Genomic DNA, 26,825 nt, shown 5'->3' on the forward strand with positions numbered 1-26,825 from the left:
TTGAATGATCCGTTACTCCAGCCTTTGCGAAACTTGAAATACATGCGAATGCGTATTATTACGAATGGAGAGGGTAGGTATTATCAGGGCATTGAGAGATATAGAAAGTCCTAGAGAGGATGGAAGAACATTGATCCGAATGAAGCCCACGAGGAGTAAAAAAAGGTTACAAAGATGGTTTATTGTTTTCACTTCGGAGAGTGCACTATTTCGGGGAAGCTAGGTGATGGAAAATAAATAAGAGAAAGTTGGGAACAATTTCTCGTTACAAATAAAAATATGTTGCGTTTTAAAATTTTGAGTAATTTCAAGTATTTTTAATGCATCCATTTCTCTCCCCCTCATAGTTTAAATGGCAAACATCTTAATATTTACTGCCAGAGGATTTTAATAGTGAAGAAGTACCATGTCTTTCAGTAAAATTTACAGATCACTTACACGAAGTAACGTCTGAAGCAACTGCGTTAACTTCTCTTCAGGTCTTTGCTCAACCAAATTTGAGAATATATTCACGCACGATCACACGCAAATGATCCGTTCTTGTTTAAATACACAGCTGTATGAATGAACTTAGTGCATCAGGAAATTTAATTTTCATATTTACCTCCTCGAAAAATGCCATGGATATATCTTGACTCGTCAACACGTATTTGTATGATGGTGAAATGAAATGTGCATTTGGATGGAGAAAACCGTTTCAAGAGCACAATGCAGTAACTGGACGGATATATTTTGGTTTCTCTACTTTTCATCTTTTCTTTTCAAACATGTACATAAAACACCAAAAGTAGTAATGGGACTTCTCTTACAATGTCCTTCTGTTTGTCCCGCATCCCAATACTCCAACGTGCCTAACCTCCTATCTACCAGAACCTACCCTTCCCTCCTCCTTAACCGCCAGCCAGTCCCTGTACCAGGTGTCTTTATGCTTTCTGTTTTCCTCCCCAAAAAACACACCGATCCTACCCCCTTGCTGATGATTTGGTGCATATTCAACAATGGGACGAGAAGTCAGTTGCAGGGTTTCGATAAGATTCCCTCTCTCTCGGGCTACACTCGGCGGTACAATAGAAATAGAAGAAGCTTTCACTTGGAGGTTGGAGTTGACGACTTGGAAGAGTTGGAGTAGAAGCTTATGGTATCGTGAGGGGTATAGAAAATAGTTGCGAAAACCTGAATATGTACGATATAACACAGACTTTTTTAAAATTCAAGAAAATCGTGTATACTTATTTCTTTCCTTCCACCAATTGCTGGGCATCGTGTGTAAAAACCGCCAACTGCGTTTCACATGAAAGGAGGAAGAAGACGCATCCGAAGAGGAAGGCAGGTAGCGGTTTAGGATGCGGGGATCCTCTTCTTATCCTTGAGCCAGTCCGGCGGGGATGGGGGTTTCGAAGGATGCCGTTTCCGGGGACAGGGCGGGGCAGGAAGACTCCTCACAGCGGCCGAGAGTCTTAGATATATGGGGCAGAGGTGGTCGACCCGAATCATCCGCAGTAATTTACATAACTTCCCCAGTATTCCAGTCTTTTATCGGTGCAGCGACTCATATATTAATGAGTTTAATATTAATGAGTTTACACGGCTACGATCATACTGTCTCGCGCACTCATCCGCTTTTTTTGTTTTTTTTAATTTTTTAAATCACAAACTACGGATGAGTAAAGCTTAGTATACTCTAATTTCATTACATTAGCAATTGGAGAACTTATTGATATGGTTCCAAATGCTTCCCCTAGATGTACCCCCAATATGTTAGACTCAATTATATGAACTTTTTGATTATCTGTTAAGATTGAAATTATCCGATTGCTCTTTTTAAGTGGGTAAACTCAGATGGCCGCGTTTTAAGTATGGCTCTGTACACGCTCGTAACAGTTTTTGCTATTAATTCGCCATTATTTAAATACATATCCGCAATTTACAATTGTTATACGGGAAATGCAAATAATAAATGAATTTCCTGCGTAAATGGTAAGCAACAATTTTGATTTTTTTCCAAAAATCGTTTTTTAATAACAGACCCCAGCACCAATCGCTATGGCGTCTCTTAATTAGCATCTATTAAATGAAAGCCTTAATCAGGTTAAGCACGAACAAACGGACTTGTATAGGAATCAAAATCAGCCTTGGCAACTAATATGCGGTTCTGACGTAATGGAAATGAAGCAAAGTGATACTGGCAGCACGACAAAAGAATTCATAACTAAAACCGTTTTCCATAACTTCTTAGCCTCGTGAGCACGAAAAGGTTTCCTGTCTTTCCCTCGAACAGGAAATTTGATGTCTCTTATGTTTATTTTTCCTGTCCTTGCGTAATCAGGCACTTGCGTAATCAGCCAGCAATAAGTATCTCGCTGAGGTTGGAGGGAAGCTATTTTAATGCAAATACTTGTACGAATGAGATAATGAACTCATACAGCCAACTCTATAACGTGTATCATATTTATCATTTACACGTGGTGATCAAGGGGTAGAGCGTTGGAATACTGCCTGAGGGCCCGGGTTTGATTCCCTGGCACGCCTATGGGCACCCTCGGTTTAACCTAAGCTGTGATGCTTTGGCTACCTGAACTTCTTGGGAAACCCCAAGCGGCACAGGGAAAAGAACCGGCCCCCCTTACCCTGATATGTAAATTTCACATACCGTTGGGCTTAGTTTTGAGTGAACTCTACACCATCACCTTTCAAACCGACCCTCGGGATAACTGCATATATGGTTTATATTTATCGTAGTTATCAGCGGATGACAAAGATTGTCAAATACTAAACGTTGACTTAAAGAAAACAGAATAGACCAGATATGGTGTGAAAATGGGGTTTGGATTTACATATTTAAAAAATGTAATGTTTACAAAATCTTTAAAATAAAATAAATGAGCTGACTTTACCAACTTACGAACTCGGAGGTGTTTGGATGAACTTTGCAGTGCACGTAAAACACTTGGGCGTCACCGTCGCTTTCGATCTCACATGGGGAAAATTCATACACACTTCTTGTGGAGAAGCCCCAAAGAAGCTGGCTTTCACCAAACATACAGTTGAAAAATGTAACGATTAGAAAGCATAGGGAGACATGCTATTTTTATTTAGTACGACCCCACATAGATTATTTGGCAAGTACATGGAATCCATCTAAAAAAAACACTGACTAGAGAATTGAAAAAGGTACCGAGGAACTTCGCCAAATTCGTGAAAAATCTTTGAGAAAGATATACCCAAAGGGCCACATATTTACTGCATGCAAAGAGCCAGAGCAACATTAAAAATATTGCAAATAAACCAATTGTGTGGTTTTTCATCCGGCATAGAAATTATAATCAGCCCTCCAATTATACTTTGCACGGCAGGCAACTGTAATCAAATAAGAGGGATAGACAGCCGAACCGATGGATTAAAGTATTAATTTTTCCTCCGCACTATTCGCGACAAAAACTAAAAAGCCTAAAGTGGAAACATTGAAAAAACTAAGACGGAAATGGTTAGGCACTTGAGAAAATAGAATATACAAGTTTCATATCCTCTCAACTCAATACATGGTTGGCGTTCTAACACCACCCGTCATGCACCATTTTCTCGGGTAGTGGGGTGTCGTACAAATAAATTTGCAGTTCTAACTCATTTGCGAATTATCCGTCCTGCATGAGTGGAATGCTAACTAGTAATTAGTGGCTATTTGGTATGTCAGCCCGCCATTTTTAATGGAGTTCCTCGTTTGCGTTAATAGTGTAGCCTGCGGAGTGGCTAAAAACAGTGTAGCTGTTGTCATGTGTGCAATGGATGATGCATGAATGTTTTCACGTGTCCTTTAAGTGGATCAGAGGGTTCCATTTGTTTGTGAAAGTTTAGCATTCGATACAGGAGGTCTACCACCCCCTGCCAAACGTCTTTGCGACGGCTTGTGGTGTACTAAATAGTTGTAGGTAGATGTGGATAGATGTAGATCAATTCTAATACTCAATTGTCCCACGAGTCCACTTAACTATCGACTACATCATCATTCTACAATCAGCGTGCTTGCTACATACCATATCTCTTCTGTTCCACGTCTGCCATTATTTATTACACATGTGATTACATTTTATTCCTTCATGCTTCTCTTTTCTTTAACAGTTTTCTATCTTCATACCAGCGCGCCTCAGAAAATAACCTATATGGCTATTTACTTTTATTTTCGGTCTTTTCATTCCTTTGATCCTTCTCACGTTCGCATAAATCCTTTTATGGTTATTAAATCCTTTCATTTGCCTTCTTCAGACCCATGCAGCACCAAAGAGTATTTAGTAGTCATGGGAGAAAACGCTAATTCAAAAGTTAGAAATTATTAAGAGAAATTTCGCTGAAAAATGTGTGCATAAGGAGAGAAAGCGTGATGGCTATGTTTGAGGATTTAGGTTGGGAACCAATTAATTCACGAAGAGAGCCGTCAAGACTAAGACTTTTAGAATGGTACCAAACACGTGGGTCTTCTTGCGATTCCGAGGGAATTATGATAGCACCAAATTAGTAGATCCGGCCATCGAGATAAAACAAGAGAGATACAGAGGTATACACCGTCACGGACAGGTTCAAGTATTTTTTTCTTCCTTCGCTCGATACGCAATCACAAGAAAATCGAACAAAAGCACCAAAATATGTTTTCAAAGACAAGTATATAATGAGTAAGCAAATTACTTGATGATTATAGGAATGAGTGCACGAATAATTTTTGCATATTAGCCAATACGAGAATCAAATGCTTACATGAAGTAATATGTTTACTACATGCGTGGCTGGTACCTTGCAACATGCCGCCACACGATCTTGTGGTGGTCTGCGTGGTATCGTCGAAATGATTTTTTTTAATATTTCCTAACTATCTTTAATGACTCTATTATTGCTCGCATCCCACTGTGACAGGAGAGAAGAAAAACTGTTTCAAGAATTGAATGAAGTGACACCTGATAATGTAATTATGCTTTGCCCACAATTATAATATATACGAGGGTCATCCGGAAAGTAGTACCCGTTCGTGAAATAAAGACACATAAGTAAATATTAACAAATATAAAAAATTTTATTTGAAAGAGGATACTTTAAACTACTTCTCAACATAATCTCCAAGCAAATTAAGGCATTTGTCATAACGTGTGACAAGTTTCTGTATTCCTGCTGCATAGTCCTTCGCCGCCAGCTCATTGAGATACAGGGTCACTCCTTCTTTAAGTTCTTCATCGCTGTCAAATCTTTTTCCTGCCAAAAAGTCTTTAAGCTTTGTAAAGAGATGAAAATCTGAAGGGGCCAAGTCCGGGCTATACGGTGGATGGTCGAAAGTTTCCCATTTGAATTGCTGCAAAAGTTTTTGTGTTATCCCAGCTGCATGAGGCCTGGCATTGTCATGAACGAGAATGACACCAGTAGACAATAGACCTCGCCGCCGATTTTGTATTGCCCGCCGTAATTTCTTTAATGTTTCACAATACGCATTGGCATTAATAGTGTCTCCACGGGCCATAAAATCAATAAGCAATACACCTCGTCGATCCCAGAAAATGGTTGCCATGAGTTTCCTGGTGGACAGAACTGTCTTGAATTTTTTTGGTTTGTTTGGTGAATGAGCATGATGCCACTCCATTGACTGTCGTTTACTCTCAGGTGATGCATAACAAACCCATGTTTCGTCACCAGTAATTATGCGAGTCAAGAAAGATTCTCCTTCATCAGAATAACGTCCCAAAAACGTCAGTGCTGCAGCCATACGCTTGGTTTTGTGCTCATCTGTAAGCTTGCGAGGGACCCATCTTGCACAAATTTTTGCATAATGCAGATGGTGTTTAACAATTTCATGAACAATTGTTCGAGAAACATTGGGAAAATGCTCACAGATGTCATCAATTGTGACGCGCCGATCGTTCCTCACGAATTCGTCAACTGAGCTCACCAGTTGGTCTGTAATGACAGACGGTCTCTCCGAACGCTCATCGTCGTGTGTGTTCCCCCTCCCCATGTTGAAGTTGCGACACCACCGCCGAACAGACGACTCGTCCATTACATTGTCTCCATACACCTCCTTTAATTGGCGATGAATATCACATGGGCGAACGTTTCTTGCATTGAGGAATTTAATCACTGCCCTCACTTCACAACTGGCGGCGTTCTCAATTTTTTTAAACATTGTAAACAATCACAGAAACAACACAGGCAATGCTAGCGTCACGCAACTTGGCTCAGAGAAGGCAGACAAGCCACTGAAGCTACCTGACCTCGTCCAGCGGCTACTCGCGTCGTCAGCACTTCATGCGGCACGAACGGGTACTACTTTCCGGATGACCCTCGTAGTAGTAATAATCTTTGCTAACGCAACGTGCACTTTACGTGATTTTACACTCCGATAGACACATAGTATCGCGGCCCCTTGGACCTCTCAGCCTCCCCGGTTATCGTCTCTTCTCCCAGTTCCACCAAGAACGCCAAGAAAGTGGAGAATTCATTGTGTGGTCACCTCGCGACAAAATGTTTGTCCCTGTCCCCAAACCACGATTTTGATGTCCAGACTCTTTGCGAGCAAGATCCTGCCATGCATCATCATCGTTTGCCATCCGTACCTACTCTCACGGATTAAGTGAAATCTGTGACTAGAGATGTAAGAACCAAGTTTTTCACATTGGCCAAAGCTTCAAGTTATAATCATGTTTAGGAGAGGTTTCAGGTAACAATACCCCTTGAGTCCCTTTTTTACAAGAGTTTGAGAAAAGTCACAACTCTCAGGCCAAAACTGGGTGTATGTACACATCTCCTTATTATAAAACCAAGAGAAATAAAAGTGCCAATTTCCTCGGCTTTTCTATAATAACTAAGAAGTAAATGTTCCAAACCCATTCGTATGTTTTCGGAACCGGTTTGAAAGTAGTGTTAACTTAAAAGGGTTTTTTATGATATTTACTTCATGAAGTACTTTTTTGCTTGCAATATATAAGCTCTAAATTAATTAAGAGTACTCCAAATCGATTAAACAACGTGGCGGTTGTCTCACTTCCGCTTCTCCGTAAAAAAAGGTGGGGTCAAACCACCTTCTAAGGACGATTTCCGACAATTCCACCCGCTAATTCCAATTTCTTGATAGAACGGTCCTAAGCATAATTTGCTCTCTGAATTCAAATTCTTCCCATTTTTTGCTGATGCCATCCATGTATGCCGGCTTTTGTTCGGAGCGATTTCAAAAATTCCCTCATTTAGGAAAGCATACTCGAGGGAATTTAAGCTGGGGCGTTAGTTTACTGTGAGAACGTCGTGGCACACTTCCTTGAGGTAAAAATTATTGCATTCGCTAGGGTTTTCTCTTCCTCGGGTTTAATAATCTTCAAATTAACAATTAAAATTGTTTAATAAGCTCTACATTTATAATTATGTTAATTCATTTCATAATTACGTTCCAAACTCCGATGCTTTAAAGGTGCAGCCTTCTAAGCATTGATTAGAATTGTTCCAAAAATGTATTGTAGTTCAATCATTGTATCTTACCGTAAGTGCTATTTTGTCTTTCAAAATTATATATTCATTTATGACGCATGTATTCTAAGATTCTAAGATTATTTTATAACCATTAATTCCAAGAAACTGCGGGAGGTGGCGCAACAGTAACTTTAAAAGGAGTCATCCGCTAGGAGTGCATTACAATGCAACAATTTCTGAATAATTTTTACACTCTGAAATTGTTACACTTTTATAACCTCATTATGCTACTACTCGCGTAATATCTTGTATACGTAATCATTGAAATGGATTCAAACGACGAGGATTCAGAATTAAATTGATAATTTCAGACTTGACTTTGTGGGAATTATTCATTATGGAATGACAAATTGCAGTATTATCAATTTCACTCAATGTTTAAATCTTAGTAGATTAAAATTAAAAATTAAGTGGAATTAAAAAAGAAGCAGCTTTTATTTCCGACTAGGATTCAATTTCTTTCAACTGCACATTTCTCTGTCAAACGATCAGCACGTCATTCTCGTCGTGATTGGTGCTTTTATAATTCATATTTTTGACCAAAAACGTAATTTCATCGCTCCAAATCTCATAAACCCTTCGGGATCTTGAATTTTCTCGGATGAAAAAGCTTCGAGTCATCGTATCAGGTTCCTAGAATCCATTTTTGTATAAATATGTCCGTTCGTCTGAATGTCGCCAGCGTCGTTCATAGTTGCGGCGGCCTGGCATCATGGCGGTCAAGCGCGCGGGCCGCTCCCACCAGAGAGAGAGCGTTGGTTTCCTCCCGTTTCGGATGCGTGCGGTTAGGAAGAGGTAAACAAGAGGATGCGGTTGGCCTCCGTCGTCTACCTCCTCAACATGGCCTTCGCGCGCACCTCCGATAGCGCTAAGGGACGAGAAATTGTGAGTTCCACTTTTGCGCAATGCCCTCGTCGTATGTCGCATACTAGAGTCGTTTCTCGTACCGGGGAGAGAAGAAAAGCGGTTGAAGAAGATTTTTTTACGTAATTACTGGACGAACCCTTAAGCCTTGTCTTTCCTGGACTCGGATCTGATCCCATGACCGACTTCCACGGCTTTAAGATGGTTTGGTCGATTTTTTATAATTCGCTCTTAAAAATATTTTTGAAATATATTTCTTAAATCTTTCATTAACCCCAGAAAAAAATGCATGCAGTTTTGGCAAACTTCAGCTAATTCCAGAGGCTTTGAAAATGTTAGCAAGTGTGCAGTCCTTCGGCGCGCGTGATATGTGAGCTTTTGTAGATGGGTGAACGTGTCATTTCGTTTAAGAAGATCAAATAGCATGTTTCATATCTTAGGGAGCATAATTAAGTAAAAAACTTGCTGCCCATTTCTATACTCCAGTTGCACTGTAATCCGTCTAATTTTCAAAATAAGAACTAACGCCCTATTTTTGTAACCATGACATTTTGTTTTGACTTATCTATAAGCGTTGGGATAAAATAAAATGAAATAATTTTATTGAGGAAAACAAAAATCATTTGTGTAACACAAAAAACGTAACGTAATCATTAGCATTTCAACCGCATAGAATTTCCACGAAATAAGGTGGTTTTTCGTCGAATATCCTGGAGATGCATGGGGAAGATGCTACCATACTAATCCATCCCTCGGCAAACACTAGCTTGCTTGAGAATGATGGATGACCACATTAACCACCTGAGGTGTAGCCTCACGTAATTGAATCATCATCTCTAGTTTCCTTATAGGAATGCGGAAAACTCGACTTGCCGACGATCTCTCAACGTTTTCTCTCTCGATATCACGAGGATGAAATTGCGTTTTTAAAATCAATTGTAAGTTACACTGAATGGTGCAATAATAAGTCGTTCAGTAGTTTCATCATGGTACTCGGAGAAGAAATTCGAAGGTTATCGTTTCGAATTATTTGAGGGGACAGATTATTTTTAATATTTTTCAAAAATCTTAAGTGAAATCTTTCTGGCAAACTCGTTGATAGGAAATGACTTAATGACCAAGTTCTCAATCAATCAAAGTTAAGGCTGTCATTAAATTATTGACCCATTTTTTGTCTTTAACCATTTCGTAATTTTATTTTTTTACTGGCATACCTACGAGTATTCCCTGAATATACGAAAACAATCACAAGCAAAATGAAAAATGCGAGATTTCTAAGTTTTTTTGACTTTATAATATGGTATGTGCTTTAATCATACTTATCAGAAGGTACAGCTGGTATTTCATTGGTTAGTGGCTAAAATTTTGTTTCTAAAAATAAAGCTAGCGAAAATATTTGAAGAAATAAATCTATCAAAAACATCGCACGCACGTGTATTTTTATATTCCCCAGAATGAGAATGATCAACTACAGCTCTATTTCTATAAATTTTATAATAATTTATGTTTCATTTATAATATTTCTTACGCATGTAATATGTACGTGGTATTATGATATTTTTAAATAAAATATTATAAGTTTATTAAATAGCTTTTGTAATAGCAGAAATCATAAATGACGAATTCTCAAGAAGCTTTCACAAAACATTATAAGACGTGGAATATATTTCTTTGATAATTTCGTAGAGACAGCAATGAAGGCGCCAAGGGATTTATCCTCGTGATATGAACGTTGACACAGAGAGTTTTGAGGGAAGAAAAACGACCTTCCAGCTTGATGGGTGAGAATGAGTTGGAGCTCAAACAGAATTGTTTTTTTACATAGTACCCCATTTTTATTTTTTATTTGGTATGCCAGGTGTTGAACCACCCCCTACCACACACCCTTGTGACACTGGCATTATGAAGTCCCATTTAGGATTTTCAGGTCCGAATGCTGAAGACGATTAAGTCGACTCCCAACTTTCTCCGGTGTCTGTCGAAGAGGGCGGGCTCACAGGCCACATGTACTCACAGTGGTGTCTGCTGCTGGGGCGAGACCTGAGGTGGTAGCCCCATGCTGGGACCTTCGACGTCCTCGGGGATGGCAGCAGCGGCGGCCCCCTTGGCGCCCGAAGGTCCCCCGTGCGGCGGTGGTGAAGCGGCGAGGGCCTGCGCGATTTTGGGGTTGTAGATCTTGGGGTCGCTGACCATGCGCACGAAGAAGGAGCGCTTGAAGGCAAGCGTCTCCCGACGGCGCCGCTCTGCCTCCGCCGCGGCCGCTGCCGCCGCTTCGGCCGCCGCGCGCTCCGCCTCCTCTGCCTCCAGGCGACCTGGCTGCGTGGGGGGGGGGGCAGAATGGAATTAGCGCAAGAGTACAGAGCATTGGTCCTGTTAATACTATATACCTAATGGCCAATATCAATATATACATACATATATATATATATATGTATGTATAGAGAGTATATATATATATATATATATATATATATATATATATATATATATATATATATATGTATATATATATGTATATATAGAGAGTATATATATATATATATATATATATATATATATATATGTATATGTAGAGAGTATATATATATACTCTCTACCCCACATGCACATCAAACAATGTAGTCTACCTTCTGAAATGCCAACTTTGCCCTGCCTTTTATATTGGACAGTGTACCCTTAATATTAGAATTAACAAAAACCGTGTCTCTTGCAAGAATTCTTCCCTGTTTGGTATGCTCCCAATCCCCAAACACTCCTCAGAACACAACACTCCCTTTGATAAATGCTATAGTGTATCAATCTTAGCATCCCTCCCACCCTCTGATCCTCCACTGAAACTCAAAACAATAGAGTAAGCCTTCATCTGGCTCTTGAATTCCTGGAATTGCCCCGGTCTTAATATTAGGCATTAATTACCCTGATCTGCACCTATTTTCATCATCCCTCCACCCCCATCACCTCCAATATTTTCGCCACCCTTCTAAAAATCCCCCTTCTAGCTCTTCCCCTTTCAACTCTTTCCCTCCCAATTCTTCCCCTTTTAAGCCTTTCCCCACCTTCCCCTTTCATCCATCGTTCCAGCCCCGAATTTCCGTCATTTTTGTTCTTCTCTTCTTTGAGAAAGGTGGCTTGGACCACCGAAAATTCGAAACCTAGTGAGTTTCTTTTTTGTGTGTGTTTCTGTTTCTCACGCCCGTGAGACTTTCAAAAAGTGTGTGTATATGTGTATATATATATAAAACTATATATATATATATATATATATAAAACTATATATATATATATAACTATATATATAACTATATATATATATATATATATAAAACTATATATATATAACTATATATATTTATATATATATACATATATATATATATAACATTTGGACGGCAAAACAGAACACAAGAATAAATTACACGTTAGTTACATTAGTATTACAAATAATTAAATAGATAACACGTAAAGGGACGCTCGCATTTTTTAAAGTTTAAGCTTAGGGTCTTCTCAATGGATGGATTAATATGTTTTTCTTAGTTTCATCCATCTTAATTTATATAAATCTGAGTTTCCTTCTTTTTTCACCAAAGCAGCCCGAAAACTATGACGTATTTTTCTCCCACCATTATCTCTCCCATGTGAATAGACAGACAGGAGTTGATTTTGCCCAGGGGGTTGGCAATTCCTCTATCATATTCGATGGAGGCCAATTAAATTAATTTTAGAGCACTTTCGCATATGGTGTGCCTGGATTAGTATTAGCATTCTTAATGGAATAAAGGGTTGTGGGAAGTTTGTTGAGATTAGGAATGAATCGTACTATGGGGTTAAAAGATTATTTCTGTGATGTTAGTAAGGACTTGGGAATAATTCATTGTATGGAGCGAAGATCCAATAAAAACCTTACTCTACTAGATATATTACTGTCAATAATAATAAGCTAATTTTGCAAACAAATTGTCAATGAAAAATAAAATGTAATTCTGGAGAACGTTTTGGTTGTTAAAGGAGCATGATTTATTCTGCAGGTAAATTTCTATCAACGGCCGTCAACATTGAAATAGAAAGCGAAAGAGTGGAAAATAAAAAAGTATTTCATTATTGACGACTAATTATTGTGCATCAATCGTGAAATGATATTAGTCATGGAAAAGTGTGAAAAGTGCACAAGTTTTGTTTTAGTCATGCGCACATGAAAATATATTGGATATTGAAGAGAAGTTTATTTTATACCATTTCATGTATATTCAAAATCCAATTTTTAATATATCTTTATTTTCTTTCTTTTACTGCTTTAAAAACTTCCAGTCTCACTAGCGTTTGAGGCTTCTATATCTAAGTAAGTCGCTCCTCAAAGCAAGCCCAAACCATTCGAATGCCGAAATGACAATCAGAGAGGGTGGCTCCGTGTATCCTTAGGGATATTCACCCCACAGGTTTTTGGTAATTACCCACCTTAAACCTATACGGGATTCGATAATTACACATCCGGATTTGGTGGCCAGTACCTTTCCCTTTACAGTATGAGATTTCCCAGAAATATGGCATCCGAAACTTAACACGAATTGGGAGAAGCCAAGAGTGCCCAGGAATCAGTTAGAAATGAATCCGGGACCTCTGATAATTGGCACCCAGCACACTAACCACTGGAGCACCACGTCCATAAACTCTATACTTGCCTAAAATGAAACCCACTACCCGTGGTGACGAAAATGATCATGAAGTGAGTGTGAACGGCTCTTACTTCTTTTCGACAGTACCCAGGCACGAAAGGAATGGGGTGAAGTGCATATCCGACTCACCCCTGCCAGTAAGAAATGCATGATTTCTCAAGTGATTTCATAGTATTGCTAACTTAAGGCTTTTACGGCTGCGTCGTTTTCCATCTATTTTGAAACGTTATTTTGCACAGTTATAGAAGATGTTCACGCTAGTCAGACCGAACGGTTTAAAGACTAAAAAGAAGAAAATAAAGACATATTAAATTGGTTTTTGAAAAAGTATATTTATGAAATATATATGAAAGTGCTTTATGAATTCTGTGGAAAAGTACGTTCTCTCTTCCATTTGATGGCTCTGGATGTCACATTTTATCACAGAGCTCGGTCAGATTCTTTTCATTAAATAGCGTGAAATATATGAAGTGGTATTCAACATGGCTTTATAATTACAATATGCATCACCGCGACCATGTAACACATCGAAACATTGGCTGAATTTGTTTTCTATTTCTTCAAAATGAACTAAATACTACTTACCTTAATAATGGGTGTAACATGCAAATATTGGCAGTCAAAGCGTGTACCGTGAATTACTTAAGGTGAATAGTTTGAGGCTCCTAAAGCGGAGTGGTTGAATTCGGGAGCTAGGATGATAGGCTGGCTACTTACCTCCGCCTTGTAGGTCTCCAGGAGTTCTGTGGCCATCTCGGTGATCACACCCCACGCAAAATCTGTAAACGGGAGAAGATGTGCAGATTGAGGCAGATGAGCGAATCATCTTAGTAGAACGTCAAATCAAATAAAACGTCAATCAATAGTCATGACTGAAGCCGATGGGTATAGTCAGCCTTGCAATGTAGTATAGACTCGCATCAGAATTCAATTGATTCTGGTGCACGTTAAGCACAGTAATTAACCCGAAGGTCGGTTTGGTATGTGATGTTAGAGGTCACCCTGTACTAAGCCCGACGGTATGTGAAATTCACACATCAGGGTAGGCCTAATATATATATATATATATATATATATATATATATATATATATATATATATATATATATATATATATATATATATATATATATATATACATATATATATATATAAGACCCACGGATCTCAGGGTAAATTACATATCCTCGATAGCTCAAGTGGTTAAGAGCATCCGCCCGGCAAGTGGAAAGATCCGGTGTTCGAGTCCCGGTTGAGGATATATTTTTACTCTTGTGATCCGTTCGATTCCGCCTTCCCCACCTCTATTGTGTTCGTCCTTTATACGTGTTCCTATCCCTTTTCCTTATATATGTTTCTGTATATATGAGTATTTATTCGCCGTTTGGCGGGATTTCGTGTTTGAATGTGTATTTGGCCAATGTGGCTCATCTCTTTCTTCTGGCTATGCGTGCCACGAAACGCACTGTTCTTTTCCTGTATGATGTTGTATGAATTCTAACCACCTACCTTTCCTCTTGTGTATTGTCTATTTCTCCTTTGGTGGGTGAAACAGCCCCCTGACGCCATCTCTTGGCTAAAGAATCGGGGCGCTTGGCGACATATAAGACCCACGGATCTCAGGGTAAATTACATATCCTCGTTAAGAGCATCCGCCCGGCAAGTGGAAAGATCCGGTGTTCGAGTCCCGGTTGAGGAAATATTTTTACTCTTGTGATCCGTTCGATTCCGCCTTCCCCACCTCTATTGTGTTCGTCCTTTATACGTGTTCCTATCCCTTTTCCTTATATATGTTTCTGTATATATGAGTATTTATTCGCCGTTTGGCGGGATTTCGTGTTTGAATGTGTATTTGGCCAATGTGGCTCATCTCTTTCTTCTGGCTATGCGTGCCACGAAACGCACTGTTCTTTTCCTGTATGATGTTGTATGAATTCTAACCACCTACCTTTCCTCTTGTGTATTGTCTATTTCTCCTTTGGTGGGTGAAACAGCCCCCTGACGCCATCTCTTGGCTAAAGAATCGGGGCGCTTGGCGACATATAAGACCCACGGATCTCAGGGTAAATTACATATCCTCGTTAAGAGCATCCGCCCGGCAAGTGGAAAGATCCGGTGTTCGAGTCCCGGTTGAGGAAATATTTTTACTCTTGTGATCCGTTCGATTCCGCCTTCCCCACCTCTATTGTGTTCGTCCTTTATACGTGTTCCTATCCCTTTCCTTATATATGTTTCTGTATATATGAGTATTTATTCGCCGTTTGGCGGGATTTCGTGTTTGAATGTGTATTTGGCCAATGTGGCTCATCTCTTTCTTCTGGCTATGCGTGCCACGAAACGCACTGTTCTTTTCCTGTATGATGTTGTATGAATTCTAACCACCTACCTTTCCTCTTGTGTATTGTCTATTTCTCCTTTGGTGGGTGAAACAGCCCCCTGACGCCATCTCTTGGCTAAAGAATCGGGGCGCTTGGCGACATATAAGACCCACGGATCTCAGGGTAAATTACATATCCTCGATAGCTCAAGTGGTTAAGAGCATCCGCCCGGCAAGTGGAAAGATCCGGTGTTCGAGTCCCGGTTGAGGAAATATTTTTACTCTTGTGATCCGTTCGATTCCGCCTTCCCCACCTCTATTGTGTTCGTCCTTTATACGTGTTCCTATCCCTTTTCCTTATATATGTTTCTGTATATATGAGTATATATATATATATATATATATATATATATATATATATATATATAAAGAAACTGCCCCCCCTACCCTGATGTGTGACTTTCTCACGCCGTCGGGCTTAGTACTGGGTGTACTCTGCCATCACCAACCAAACCGACTTTAGCGTTGATTACCGTATATATGGTTTATATAATATATATTTTTAATATATATATATATATTTATATATATGTGGGTCGCGGTAGACCAGGGGGTAGAGCGTTGGACTACTGACCGGAGGGGCCTGGGTTCGATTACAAGGCACTCTGGGCACCTGCAGCTCCGCCCAAGCTATGTGATTTTTCGTCAATTCACGTTACGATATTCTAATCCAATTTTAAACGAAGTGCATTAAGCAGGCATCTATCACAGTTTACGTGAAAATATAGCTAGCGACCGCCACCCTCATTGATAACACAATAAGCTTATTCTGGTATGTCACTGCAAAAGGAAATAAATGGGAGAGAGAAAAAGAGGAAGTCACAAAGTCATCTCCACGGCAGAACCATCTTCAGTAGTATCTTTTCTTATTCTTTGATACTTTTCCTGGTACACCTTTTGTCCCCCGCAATCCCCACTCCCTCAACCCCTATCTTTCGTTACACCACAACCCTACCTCCGCGACCACCTCTTCCAAGTCTCCCTAAATGTTCTACTTCTGACCATAATGAATGTCAAGTTTATAAAATTAGGGCGTAATGACACTTATTCTTAGGGATACCATACTAAATGCATGTATCTCGAATATTGCTGGGTGACTTCTTAATACAAAGGCAATTTCCTTGCCTATTTTAAGTTTGCGTAAAACTTTATATGTGAAATACTGTGGCAATATTTCTACTCAGTGATATATTCTCAATGGGAGATTTTCAAGGAACTTTTACAACAAAGTATTTATTATTGAAACATGACATTACGTTATTATTATTATCAGTAAATGTCTGCCAGCTTATGGTAGGTTTTTGATGGATATTAGCATTCCTGAGCCCTAACTTACATGATTCAAAACATTCTACAACCTCAAATTACAATAACTTGCTCTTTAGTTCTACGAAGTATTTACCCAATTTAATTTCATCCAAAATGCTCATTTATTTCCTCCCTCTACCTAGCCTTCTCAGCATTCTCCCCTCTATTACCGCCGTCATCATGCAATTCCCTCTTAGTATCTCCTGCGTCCACTTGTGTTGCTTACTTCGGATTACTCCCAACAGCCCTATCACACCTAGAACTTAATCGTTGGTTTTCCTTTTCGACCTTTTTACGACTGACGTTATTCTTAACACCCACGTCCTTAAAACATCCAATTTGTACTTATTCTCCTGCCTCGACAACCAAGTTTCTGAGCCATAAAAATAAATGGTCAATGTTAAACTGTTCACTAGTGTTTTCTTATAGATTTACTGAAAGTCCAATTTCAACACTTCCGCCTCTATATATTTTATTATATACCAATAAACTAGAGAGGGCCAAATGAAAACTTCAAAAATTATATAAATTCATCCTCGTTATTTCCTGAATACAAAATATTCTCAGTGCCATTATTTTAATATTGGCTCCCCATAGTGTGCAGTAGAAATATTTTAGCACTTTGAAAGCTTATGATAACTCTAGACATATCATGGCTTAAAAGGCTAGTTGGTGTCAATACTTGGTGTACCTGACCTGGTCTAGGGGAATCTCTTACAGCTGTTTATCAACTAGTGAGTTAACATGTAAACTTGTTGGAGTGACGGAGATGAATCACAAACTTAAATTCATTGATGAATTTCAATGTTACTCCTCTTAACTACTCAACAAATAAATGAGAGAGTTCTGTTTCTCTCTGTTCATGCTGCAAATGTAGCTGCCATGTTTGTCCCTCTAGTACAGCCAATTCTGATTTTCCATTTCCTATCGGCAACTGTGCAATACGAGATATGTACAGGTTTCAGATAAATCGTCTTTCTCTCCATCCTGCTCCTTATCTTCTACAAAATGTTCATATGTCCTCGTATGGTGTAGTCATAACTGAGTGTTCCTTTCGAAAACATCACCTTAAAAAGACACTAGACACTCTCCTTTCATTTTATTTCGCACAAATTGAGCTCATTTTATTCTCCTTTTCAGCCCAATCATGCCCATTTCGTGCGTATTTGCCTTTCCCAGAGAACTCCACCTGGATTAACCTTTAGTTAGCATCTGTATGCAGCCAATCCTCTTTAAGATTTACCCTCAAAAGTACTTGTGTTCAGGAATTTCTCTTTAAGGTATGCTTCCCAATGCTTGCTCAAAATATCTCCGATCCACATCAATAATTTCCCTCACCGTTCCGTGTTTGAAAATGCTTATTGCATTTTTGTCACTAAATAATCCTCTTTAAAATTTACCCTTAAAAGTACTTGTGTTCAGGAATTTCTCTTTAAGGCATGCTTCCCAATGCTTGCTCAAAATATCTCAGATCCACATCAATAATTTCCCTCACCGTTCCGTGGTTGAATATTATGCTTATTGCATTTTTGTCACTAAATGCCTTCGTTGTTGGGTCTGATGAATTTGAGGCTAACTAACTTGAGTCCTTCGACATCCTGTCGTACAGCGTGCTTCGTGACTTCAGAAACAAATTATTTTTTTGCACATCATATTAGTCGTGAAGACAAATAATTGTAATCCATTGTACTTAAAGCAAAACTGTGAGCCTCGGAACTAATAGGAATAAAGATGAATGTAGGAAAGAGAGTGTGGCATTTGGAGAGTTAAGAGAGACTGGGTGATATGGGCTCGCTATACAAGATTGTGGAGGAACTGTCAGCTTTTAAGAACAAACATCTTTTCATACTACTATAGATGTGACGGATAATCGAAGATTAATCGAAGCAGAAGTATGCACTTGACCTTGTTTTTCTTAATACCAAAATGGTACTTTTAAACCCACACCTCGTATAACAGGGCGGTGAGTGTAGTTATAGAAAGGGAATGTGAGATTGACGAGGCTGGATTAGGACCAGGGATACTCGATTGCGAGATAAAAAAGTTATTAAAGGAAATCAAATTGAAGAGGGATGTGACGAATAAATTACATTCCAGGAGAACAATTCAAGAAATTGAGAAAATGGGGGATGAATAATTTTTATACTAATATCTCATTCGTGGTATCAAGGGTGCCCTGGTGTGTAATCATCCCCTGTCACACATCCAAGTGGTGGCTCTCAGGATACTAAATGAAACTAAAATGTAAAAAAAACTGTTTGCAGAAGATAGGCGCAGACTAGCGAAATGGACGATTATCCAGAATCTGTTCGTCTAAGATTGCACCAGTGTGGATAGGGAATTAAGGGTTGGAATCATTACCTAAGGGATCGTAGAATAAAAGTGATAGGTATGGGATGAGAATTAATCATGAGGAAACGAAGTTGATGAGATTTCGTGTTTGAGGAGGAAGAATCTTAGATAAGGATGAGCCAGTATTTGGAGTATCAAAAGAACTGCGATAAGTAAATAAACGTTAATCATTCCCTTCTACAGTTTTAATGAAACCAAGCGTAAGAAGGTGTCACCAAGATTTCAGCAACGGTTACATCTTAGTTTAATACCGATCACCGTGACTTCAGAAGTCTGGGGAGAGTTGCCAAGGTGTCCGCAATTAGCGCGGCGTAGACAGTGACGACCAATTATCGGAAACTCCCCACCTCTTGTGTTCGCTTTTGAATTCCCGTAAAGCAGGACTCGTTTCACAAACTATACACTTATTTCTAGTGGCGACCTGCTTTCACCGACGCGATGTTCTCGGTCTTCCTTGGGGGAGGGTGAGATAGTGGGGGAGGAAGGTGCACGCCCATTGTCCCTGCTACCACCACCCTCCCCCCACCCATCATATTCCTGCAAACACGGTAGGGCGAAAACTGGAACCGTATCATTTAGTTCGAATGAGAAACGCGTTGCGGCCCACATTTTCCCTCGCTAGAACTGGAGAGCTTTTGCACCTTCACATTGTCCCCATGCGGGAGGGAAACCTTTTAGCTAGTGGATGGCGATTGGGTTTTTCCGCTTGAATTTAATGGCTCCGCTTCACCCTACCCCCATTTGCACGAGAAAGTATTTTGTGGCGAATGGAGGGGGGGGGAATTTGGGCCTAAGTGATATAACTTTTCTTATTAAGTCCACAACGGATCTCCTTACGACCACCTAGAGTACTGTGACGTGGATGCACCTCGCCAGGGAGAGAGTTGCAGTGTTTGGTCTTAGGTCTCAGGAGAGGTTGAACGGTGGGCAGTAAAATAAATCTAAAATGGGAGCAATTTCAATGCGAGGCCTAATTTTGGAAGGAGGGCGAGGGAGTGTTGATGGACGTCTACTTCTTTACGACCAAGTCGTAATTTTGATCCCATAACCCATACATCAGAAGTGAAATGTACTGGAGTCAATGCATGTTTATGCGTGTAGGGTACGTGCTATTGTTACAGTAAATTGAAAAATGCCCACCCACTCACCACAAAAGAACTTAACAACCCCTCATTGCGGTGCGACCAGTGGTCATAAAAATCGATGCATTCATAGGAAATATATTATCCCAGGCAAGGCAGATCATACTATAGGTAAACGAGTTTCCCAGTCCAAACTGGGAGAAAGGTAATATATGTAATGAAAATACAGCGATCAATAAATGCCCATGTAAAAGTATGTCAGAAATTTTAGCAGATTTAATGTTTACGTTCCTAATTGGTCAATTTAGAGGTGTGATTTCCAGATATGCTTTGATCAGTGCTAATCCCCGCTGGAAAGGCATCACGTGACTTCCATCATCTAAATTTTACTCTTTGTTTTCACCAAATTTTTCGTATAGCATTATTAATACTATACTTATATTTTATTGTAATCATTAGTCGAATACGACCTGTGGCAAAAAACTCATTGACGAAGGAACGAATTGACCTACACACACAAGGTGGAAAGCTACGTTTACTATCGCAATGAGGACGTGCTTTTGCTATTCTAAGGTAAAAAAGTATTAGGGTGACCATTAACAGCTAAATCAAGACTAATGATACCAGTGAACAAATTAGTAAATATTACCTTCCAGCAGTTCCTTCGGTCTGACAACTTCGTGCCAACAACGTCCCATGATAGCAATAAACGCAGCATTCCGTTTTTGTTCTGATCTAGCAGGACTTAGACCCTTACAAAGGTTCAGAACAAACGAGTTTAACGATGACACTAAAGGAATAATAATGGCCCCACACCACTTAGATAGATCAGACCACAACGATAAAATAAGGGAGATAGATGCCAGTAGAGATGGATACAAATACTCATTCTTTCCCCAAACAATCAGAAATCATAATAGCAATAAATCAAAGTAACTTAAGACATATTAAAAACATTGAATTTAAAAGTCGGAACAAAATTAAACATTGCAAAGATATCAGGTATATTTGTAGGTTCATGTGTATATTAGTCGGTAGTTTGTGTGTTTGCATATGTGCGGGATGTAAGGGGTTTTGCATGAATGTATAGTATGCCATGTTTTATTTGTGGACTTTATAATTTTGTGGCTTTTGCATGTGGTTTTCTTTCTTAATTACGGGTGGTGCCCTAACAACCCCCGCCACACGCCCTTGCGGCGGCTTGCGGGGTATTAAGTAGATGTAGATAGATATAGATCAATAAATTAGCAAGCCACGAACTCTAATAGGAGTAGGTTACGAGAGCATATTGAAATGTAGAATGAACAAGAGGTTAGTACTTATAGATTAGCAAGGATACATGTATATGTTCCTATCCCTTTTCCTTATATATGTATATATATATATATATATATATATATATATATATATATATATATATATATATATATATATATATATAAATGTGTGTGTGTGTGTGTGTATATTATATAAATATATATATATACACACACATGTATACATAATTTATGTAAAATTCTCACGGTTGGGAATAATAATGTACATGAATTTAGCACTTGCGAACAAAAACAAAAACACAGAAACACACAAAAAGGAAAGAAGAAAAGAAACTCACTCGTTTTCTTTGTAAGGTTCTTTTCTTTTTTGTGTTTTTCTGTTTTTATTTTTGCTCACTAGTGCTACCTTCATAGACATTCTAGATGTGTATTCTACATATTACAGTGTTTATAATTATATGTTTTCTCATGTAATAACACACCGTTCGATACAGTATAATTCATTATTTAACTAAAATAAGTTTAATACGTTTCAAAGATATTATTTTTTGATTTCATTGCGTTCATGATATAGTCAACTTTTTTCATGAATAAGCAAACAATATTTGAATGTTTAACAACCATTGAAAATTTTGTCAGCAAGACCTAAAATGGTCATTTGATAACACGAATAAAAGCCGTTTTTAACAGATAAAATTGTTTAATAATTACAATGAAAATGATTTAAATGAAATCTAAATACATGTTAATTGTTAAAATAGCATTGGTTGTAATATAATTATATTATTGGTTGTATGGACTTTATTGGGGTGAGATTAAGACTAGCTGGGCCCTAATCCTATCTAATCCCTCGTCGTCTATATGCATAAAAATTGATACAATAGTTACAATAAAGTAATTATAAGATAGAAAGAAAAATAATAAAAAATAGTAAAGAAAAAAAAAGGACTGTGGTAAACTGAAGATATTTGGGTTTAAGCGCGAAACGATATAACGTTTATGGGAAAAACGTAAGAATTGTGGACTAATAAATATTCTCAATAAAAATCTCATTGCAGGAAAACACTCTCAAAGGAAGGAATTGGTTTGTGGAAATATGCGGAAAACCTACTGAGGCATAGCTAATATGTGGGTATTTAATACCGGGGAAAGAGTGATGTTAAATTTCATGCTATAAATAATAAAAAATAATAAATTATGTATTTTTAAATACCAAATAAACATAGAAAAAATGTATCACAATAAAGTAAAACGTAGTAAAAATCATAGAATTAGAGGAAATACCCATTGATATAGTATTTGACACAAACACAATTAAAATTAAATGAATATAATATTCGCAGCCTACGAAATAACAATTGAACAGTAGTCATGTACTGAAATTACCTACAATTTCTCAAATATTCCCTGTTGAATGTTTTGTTTTTAATTTTAATATAATTAATTATTCGAGTAGCATTTTCCGTTTGAAGAAAATCTGATATTTTTCAACTTTTGCCTGCACGATCGACATTCGCCACCGGGCGGTTCAGGAGAGGTTTGTCAGCCCCATATACGACGTACTTACTGCTTGCTTTACTTTCTTGTCTATTTTATGATACAATGAAATATTGAGCTGCAAAGGATTTACTAAAGACTTATAAGTCCAAATCTAAAAATATGAGGTACTGAGAAAATATGAGAAACTATCATGCCCACTGAATTCGTTGTAGCTTTTACATTTTCATTTGAACCTATGGCTAAAGCTATTTCGCATTGATAAATGGCTCACACGAGATATCATAGACCACAGCTCCATCTATGGTCTGGGTAAGATTCGAATCCGTGTCAGTTTTTCTAGCTATCATTCAAAGTGATGATTTCATTACTGTTAGATTTCCGCACCCTTTTCCTTCTCTGCACATTACAGGAAGTAGGTCTTCCTTTCCCCGTTGACAAGTGCTCAGCGTGCAGGCAAAGAATTAAAATATTTAAATATCCTTCTAACAAAAACTGTTGTTCCAAAATTTCAATGCGTTAAATGCAGTGTTATTACATAATTTAATTATTAAAAGAGAAATTCAAGGGTGAATATTTGAGAAATTTCAGTTTAATTGTGTCATTGTAGTTAAAACAATTATCTGCAAGTGTAACTTTGACGAAAGATTTTTTTATGCATCACAATTTTATCTGTTAGAAATGGTTTAATGGTTTTTCTTTATATTTATGGTATTATGTATGATGATCAAGTTCTATTGGATCATTTGGGGTCTTACAGAAATGCATCAATATCAAAGAGTAAAAATCATTTCCCCTTGATCGGAATGATTTTTAGACTCTGGAATAGTTGCATTAATATACATATTAGTGGATGACTCCGTAAAAAGTTACTGTTGCGGCATCTCCCGCAGTTTCTTGGAATCTAACAGAAATGTTGACGAAATTTTCGAGTGCTGATAAAATGCACAAAAATTATTTATTCGCAAAGATATTTTATGTGGCTCAGTTTTGGATGAGCATCAATCAATATTCTAAATTGGTCTAAACAAAATCTGGCATGGTGATTCCAAAGCAAAGCCATAAAGCAAAACTGATAAAAATATAAACAGATACCAGGTATGCATCCACGCTTCATGAGAAAGGAAACTTGAAATCTAGAGAGAAAATGAAATAGGATGAATGTAAGGTTACGACATAAGCATTCAATTGATTTTATGATCCATCCTCGAAAAACTGAACATTAATTTAGAAGTCTGCTATGATTTAGTCTTGTCTTTTTTTTGATCGAGAGAATTTAATTTCATTAGTGCAGGGTAACACATGAAGGGCGACACTCGTCCATCCTTTTCTCACCGACGTCGTTTTCTGTCGCATCTTGAGCCACGACGCAGAACCGGATGACGTACTTGTCGTTGACGGAAGCGGGCACCATGTGAAGTCGCCCCGATGCGTTGATCGAACTCAGGAACTTCTGGTTGAGTGTGTCGGTGCCCTTGAGGCGGAAGCACACCAGTCCCAGCTGCAGCACATGGTGTACGGAGAAAATAAGTGAGGAGAATGATTTCGAACGATCTTAACATCTCATTCTGTACTTTCAGCGCAGTACAGTCTTTGAGAATTTACTTAACTTTGGAGTCGTTTAGAGGAATAAAAATTATCTCAAAAAGATGGAGCCACTGAGAAATAAAATTAACTTCAATTTAAGATTTATACACGTCAGCCAGTGAAAGAAATCCATAAATAATGGAAAACAAATATTTTATTTGCCCTCCTAATCTAGGCTGTAAAATAGCAAAATTTGAAATAGATTTACTTTGATTAAACCACTGATGTGAGAAATGAATATTGGAGGCATTAGATAATTAATTTTGAATAGAATTTAAATTATCAGCAATAAAACCATCACAATAGAGTATTGAAAAAGAGGAAAATGAGTCGATATACAGAGAAAAACCTTCTTTTCCACGGACTTTTAACGACTAAAAATTGTATGATTATTGGTAATGTATTGTTTAGGATAGGTTTTGGAGGGAAAAAGTTGCCTAACGCTCTCCCCTCAATTATCCATCTTCAGCATTCCATTGCCAATCAAAATGCAGTGCATCAATCTTTTATGCTTCATTGCACTCGTATTTTTCTCCACCATCTCCTCTCCTCACCACTTCCTCGTTTGCGTTCATTTCTGCTCATTCAACCTTTTTCATCCATCTCAATATCCACATTCCTAAAGCCTCTAAAACACGTCTATCATATTTCTTCAACGACCAATTTTCCGCGCTGTACAAAACCACTAAGTTTGAACCGGCCGTTGTTACCCCTTACTCAACGTCTCTGCAACCAGTATCTTCCTTTTTGGGAAAGCTTCTTTACTTAGAGTAATTATTCTTCTGATGGCCGAGCCACTTTGACCATCTTGGTTCAAAACACTGCCGAGATAGGTAAAATACTCAATCCGCTTTACTTGTTGCCCACTTATTTGTCCAAGCATTCCACTTTCCCTAAAATCTCATCAACTTTGTATTTTGTTTATAATTATTCCCATTTCATACCTGTCATACTTATTTCTTATTTTTTTCAATTCTGTTCGTGAACCCTATACGTTGGAAATCACGGTTGATAATGAGTAAACCTGTTTCCTCCTCTTCCTAACGCAGCCAATTTCTACTAGCTCATTGCAAGTCTGATAAGCACAGTTGCGGATAAGTCGCCATCCCTCCAAACTACTTCTATTTTCTGCAATGCATTCGTTAATTCTACCCAATTCACTCTATCTAACGCCTTCTTGAAATTCACGAAACAAACTAATACGTTCCGATTTCATTGCCATGTTCCTCTCTAACAATGATCTCATTACTGCTATGGCATCAAAAGTGCCGCTCCCATTTCTGAACACCAAATGATCATCCATTAAGTAATTATTTTCTCTTCATCCCATTCTCTTATTTACTTCTCTAATTACCACTTTCGTTGTATGAAAAACAACACTTGTTTTATTGCCCTCACCGATGGCTGTATTTCCTTTATTCTGGAGGGAAACGAACACTAACGAAATATTCTGGACAAATTCTTCCCTCATAAAACTAAAAATTAATCCGAGAAAGGTTTTCCTTTCACATTTGCACAGTAGCTAAAGTAGTTAAATAGGAATTAAATCTATTTCCGTGGCATTAATTGATTTCAATTACTAAAATACCCTTTCTATCTCGCAATCAAGGATACCTAGACTTCATGCTATCTCCATCTGCGTCATATTATATTGCTATACCTAAGCTTTCTGCCTTACTATATAAGCATATAAACGTAATTGCCCACAAAATTTCTTGTAAAAGTACGCCGTTCATTTCTTCGTTATGGGCATATACAGCTCCCACGAAGTGAAATGAGAAACTTATGGCCTTGGTAATATTTTGATTAATATTCTTACTCAATGTTTACGGTGAAGTGCAGTATAACTCTGTCCTTTTAATGGTCATTCCATTCGCATTTTGTTTAAATCAAAATTTCCTGCCCTGGCGACTTTCTTTGTATTTATTTATTATCAATCCGAAAACAGACAAGTTTCGAACTTTTTCATAGGGTTATAGACATGAAATAATAATAACGACAACGTAATAATTTCGTAGGGTAAAAAGCAATCACCTTGACCAGGGATCCAGGTCAAGGCGAATGATTTTAACACTCTGACATTAATACATTATAATGCTCATTAGCGAATGACTCCGTAGAAAATTACTGTCGTGGTATCTTCCACAGTTTCTTTGAACATCGAAAACCTCTAAACATCCAAGTGCTATGTGTAGGACAATCCACCTAGGAGGAAATCAAACCCATGATTTGTGGGTTTCCAAGTGAGAATGTTACCAGCCGCCACTAAGGCCGAATAAAACTAGTTATGAAACTTGTTTTTTCATTAATTTTCCAT

General features: G+C 38.2%; 1 protein-coding gene across 1 annotated transcript in view; it reads right to left on the reverse strand.

Moving 5' to 3' along the window:
- The window catches only part of Tdc2 (Tyrosine decarboxylase 2), a 66,142-nt gene that overhangs the window by 4,134 nt on the left and 35,183 nt on the right, over nt 1-26,825 (reverse strand). The window contains exons 7-9 of the mRNA XM_071589872.1: nt 24,257-24,422; nt 13,746-13,807; nt 10,373-10,653 (exon numbers count right to left, since the gene is read on the reverse strand). Of these exons, the coding sequence (XP_071445973.1) occupies nt 10,373-10,653; nt 13,746-13,807; nt 24,257-24,422 (509 nt within the window). The remainder of the gene's footprint in view (nt 1-10,372; nt 10,654-13,745; nt 13,808-24,256; nt 24,423-26,825) is intronic.

Source organism: Hetaerina americana, unplaced genomic scaffold (genome assembly GCF_022747635.1).
Source record: "Hetaerina americana unplaced genomic scaffold, ioHetAmer1.1.p SCAF_4, whole genome shotgun sequence".
Lineage (NCBI taxonomy): Eukaryota > Metazoa > Arthropoda > Insecta > Odonata > Calopterygidae > Hetaerina > Hetaerina americana.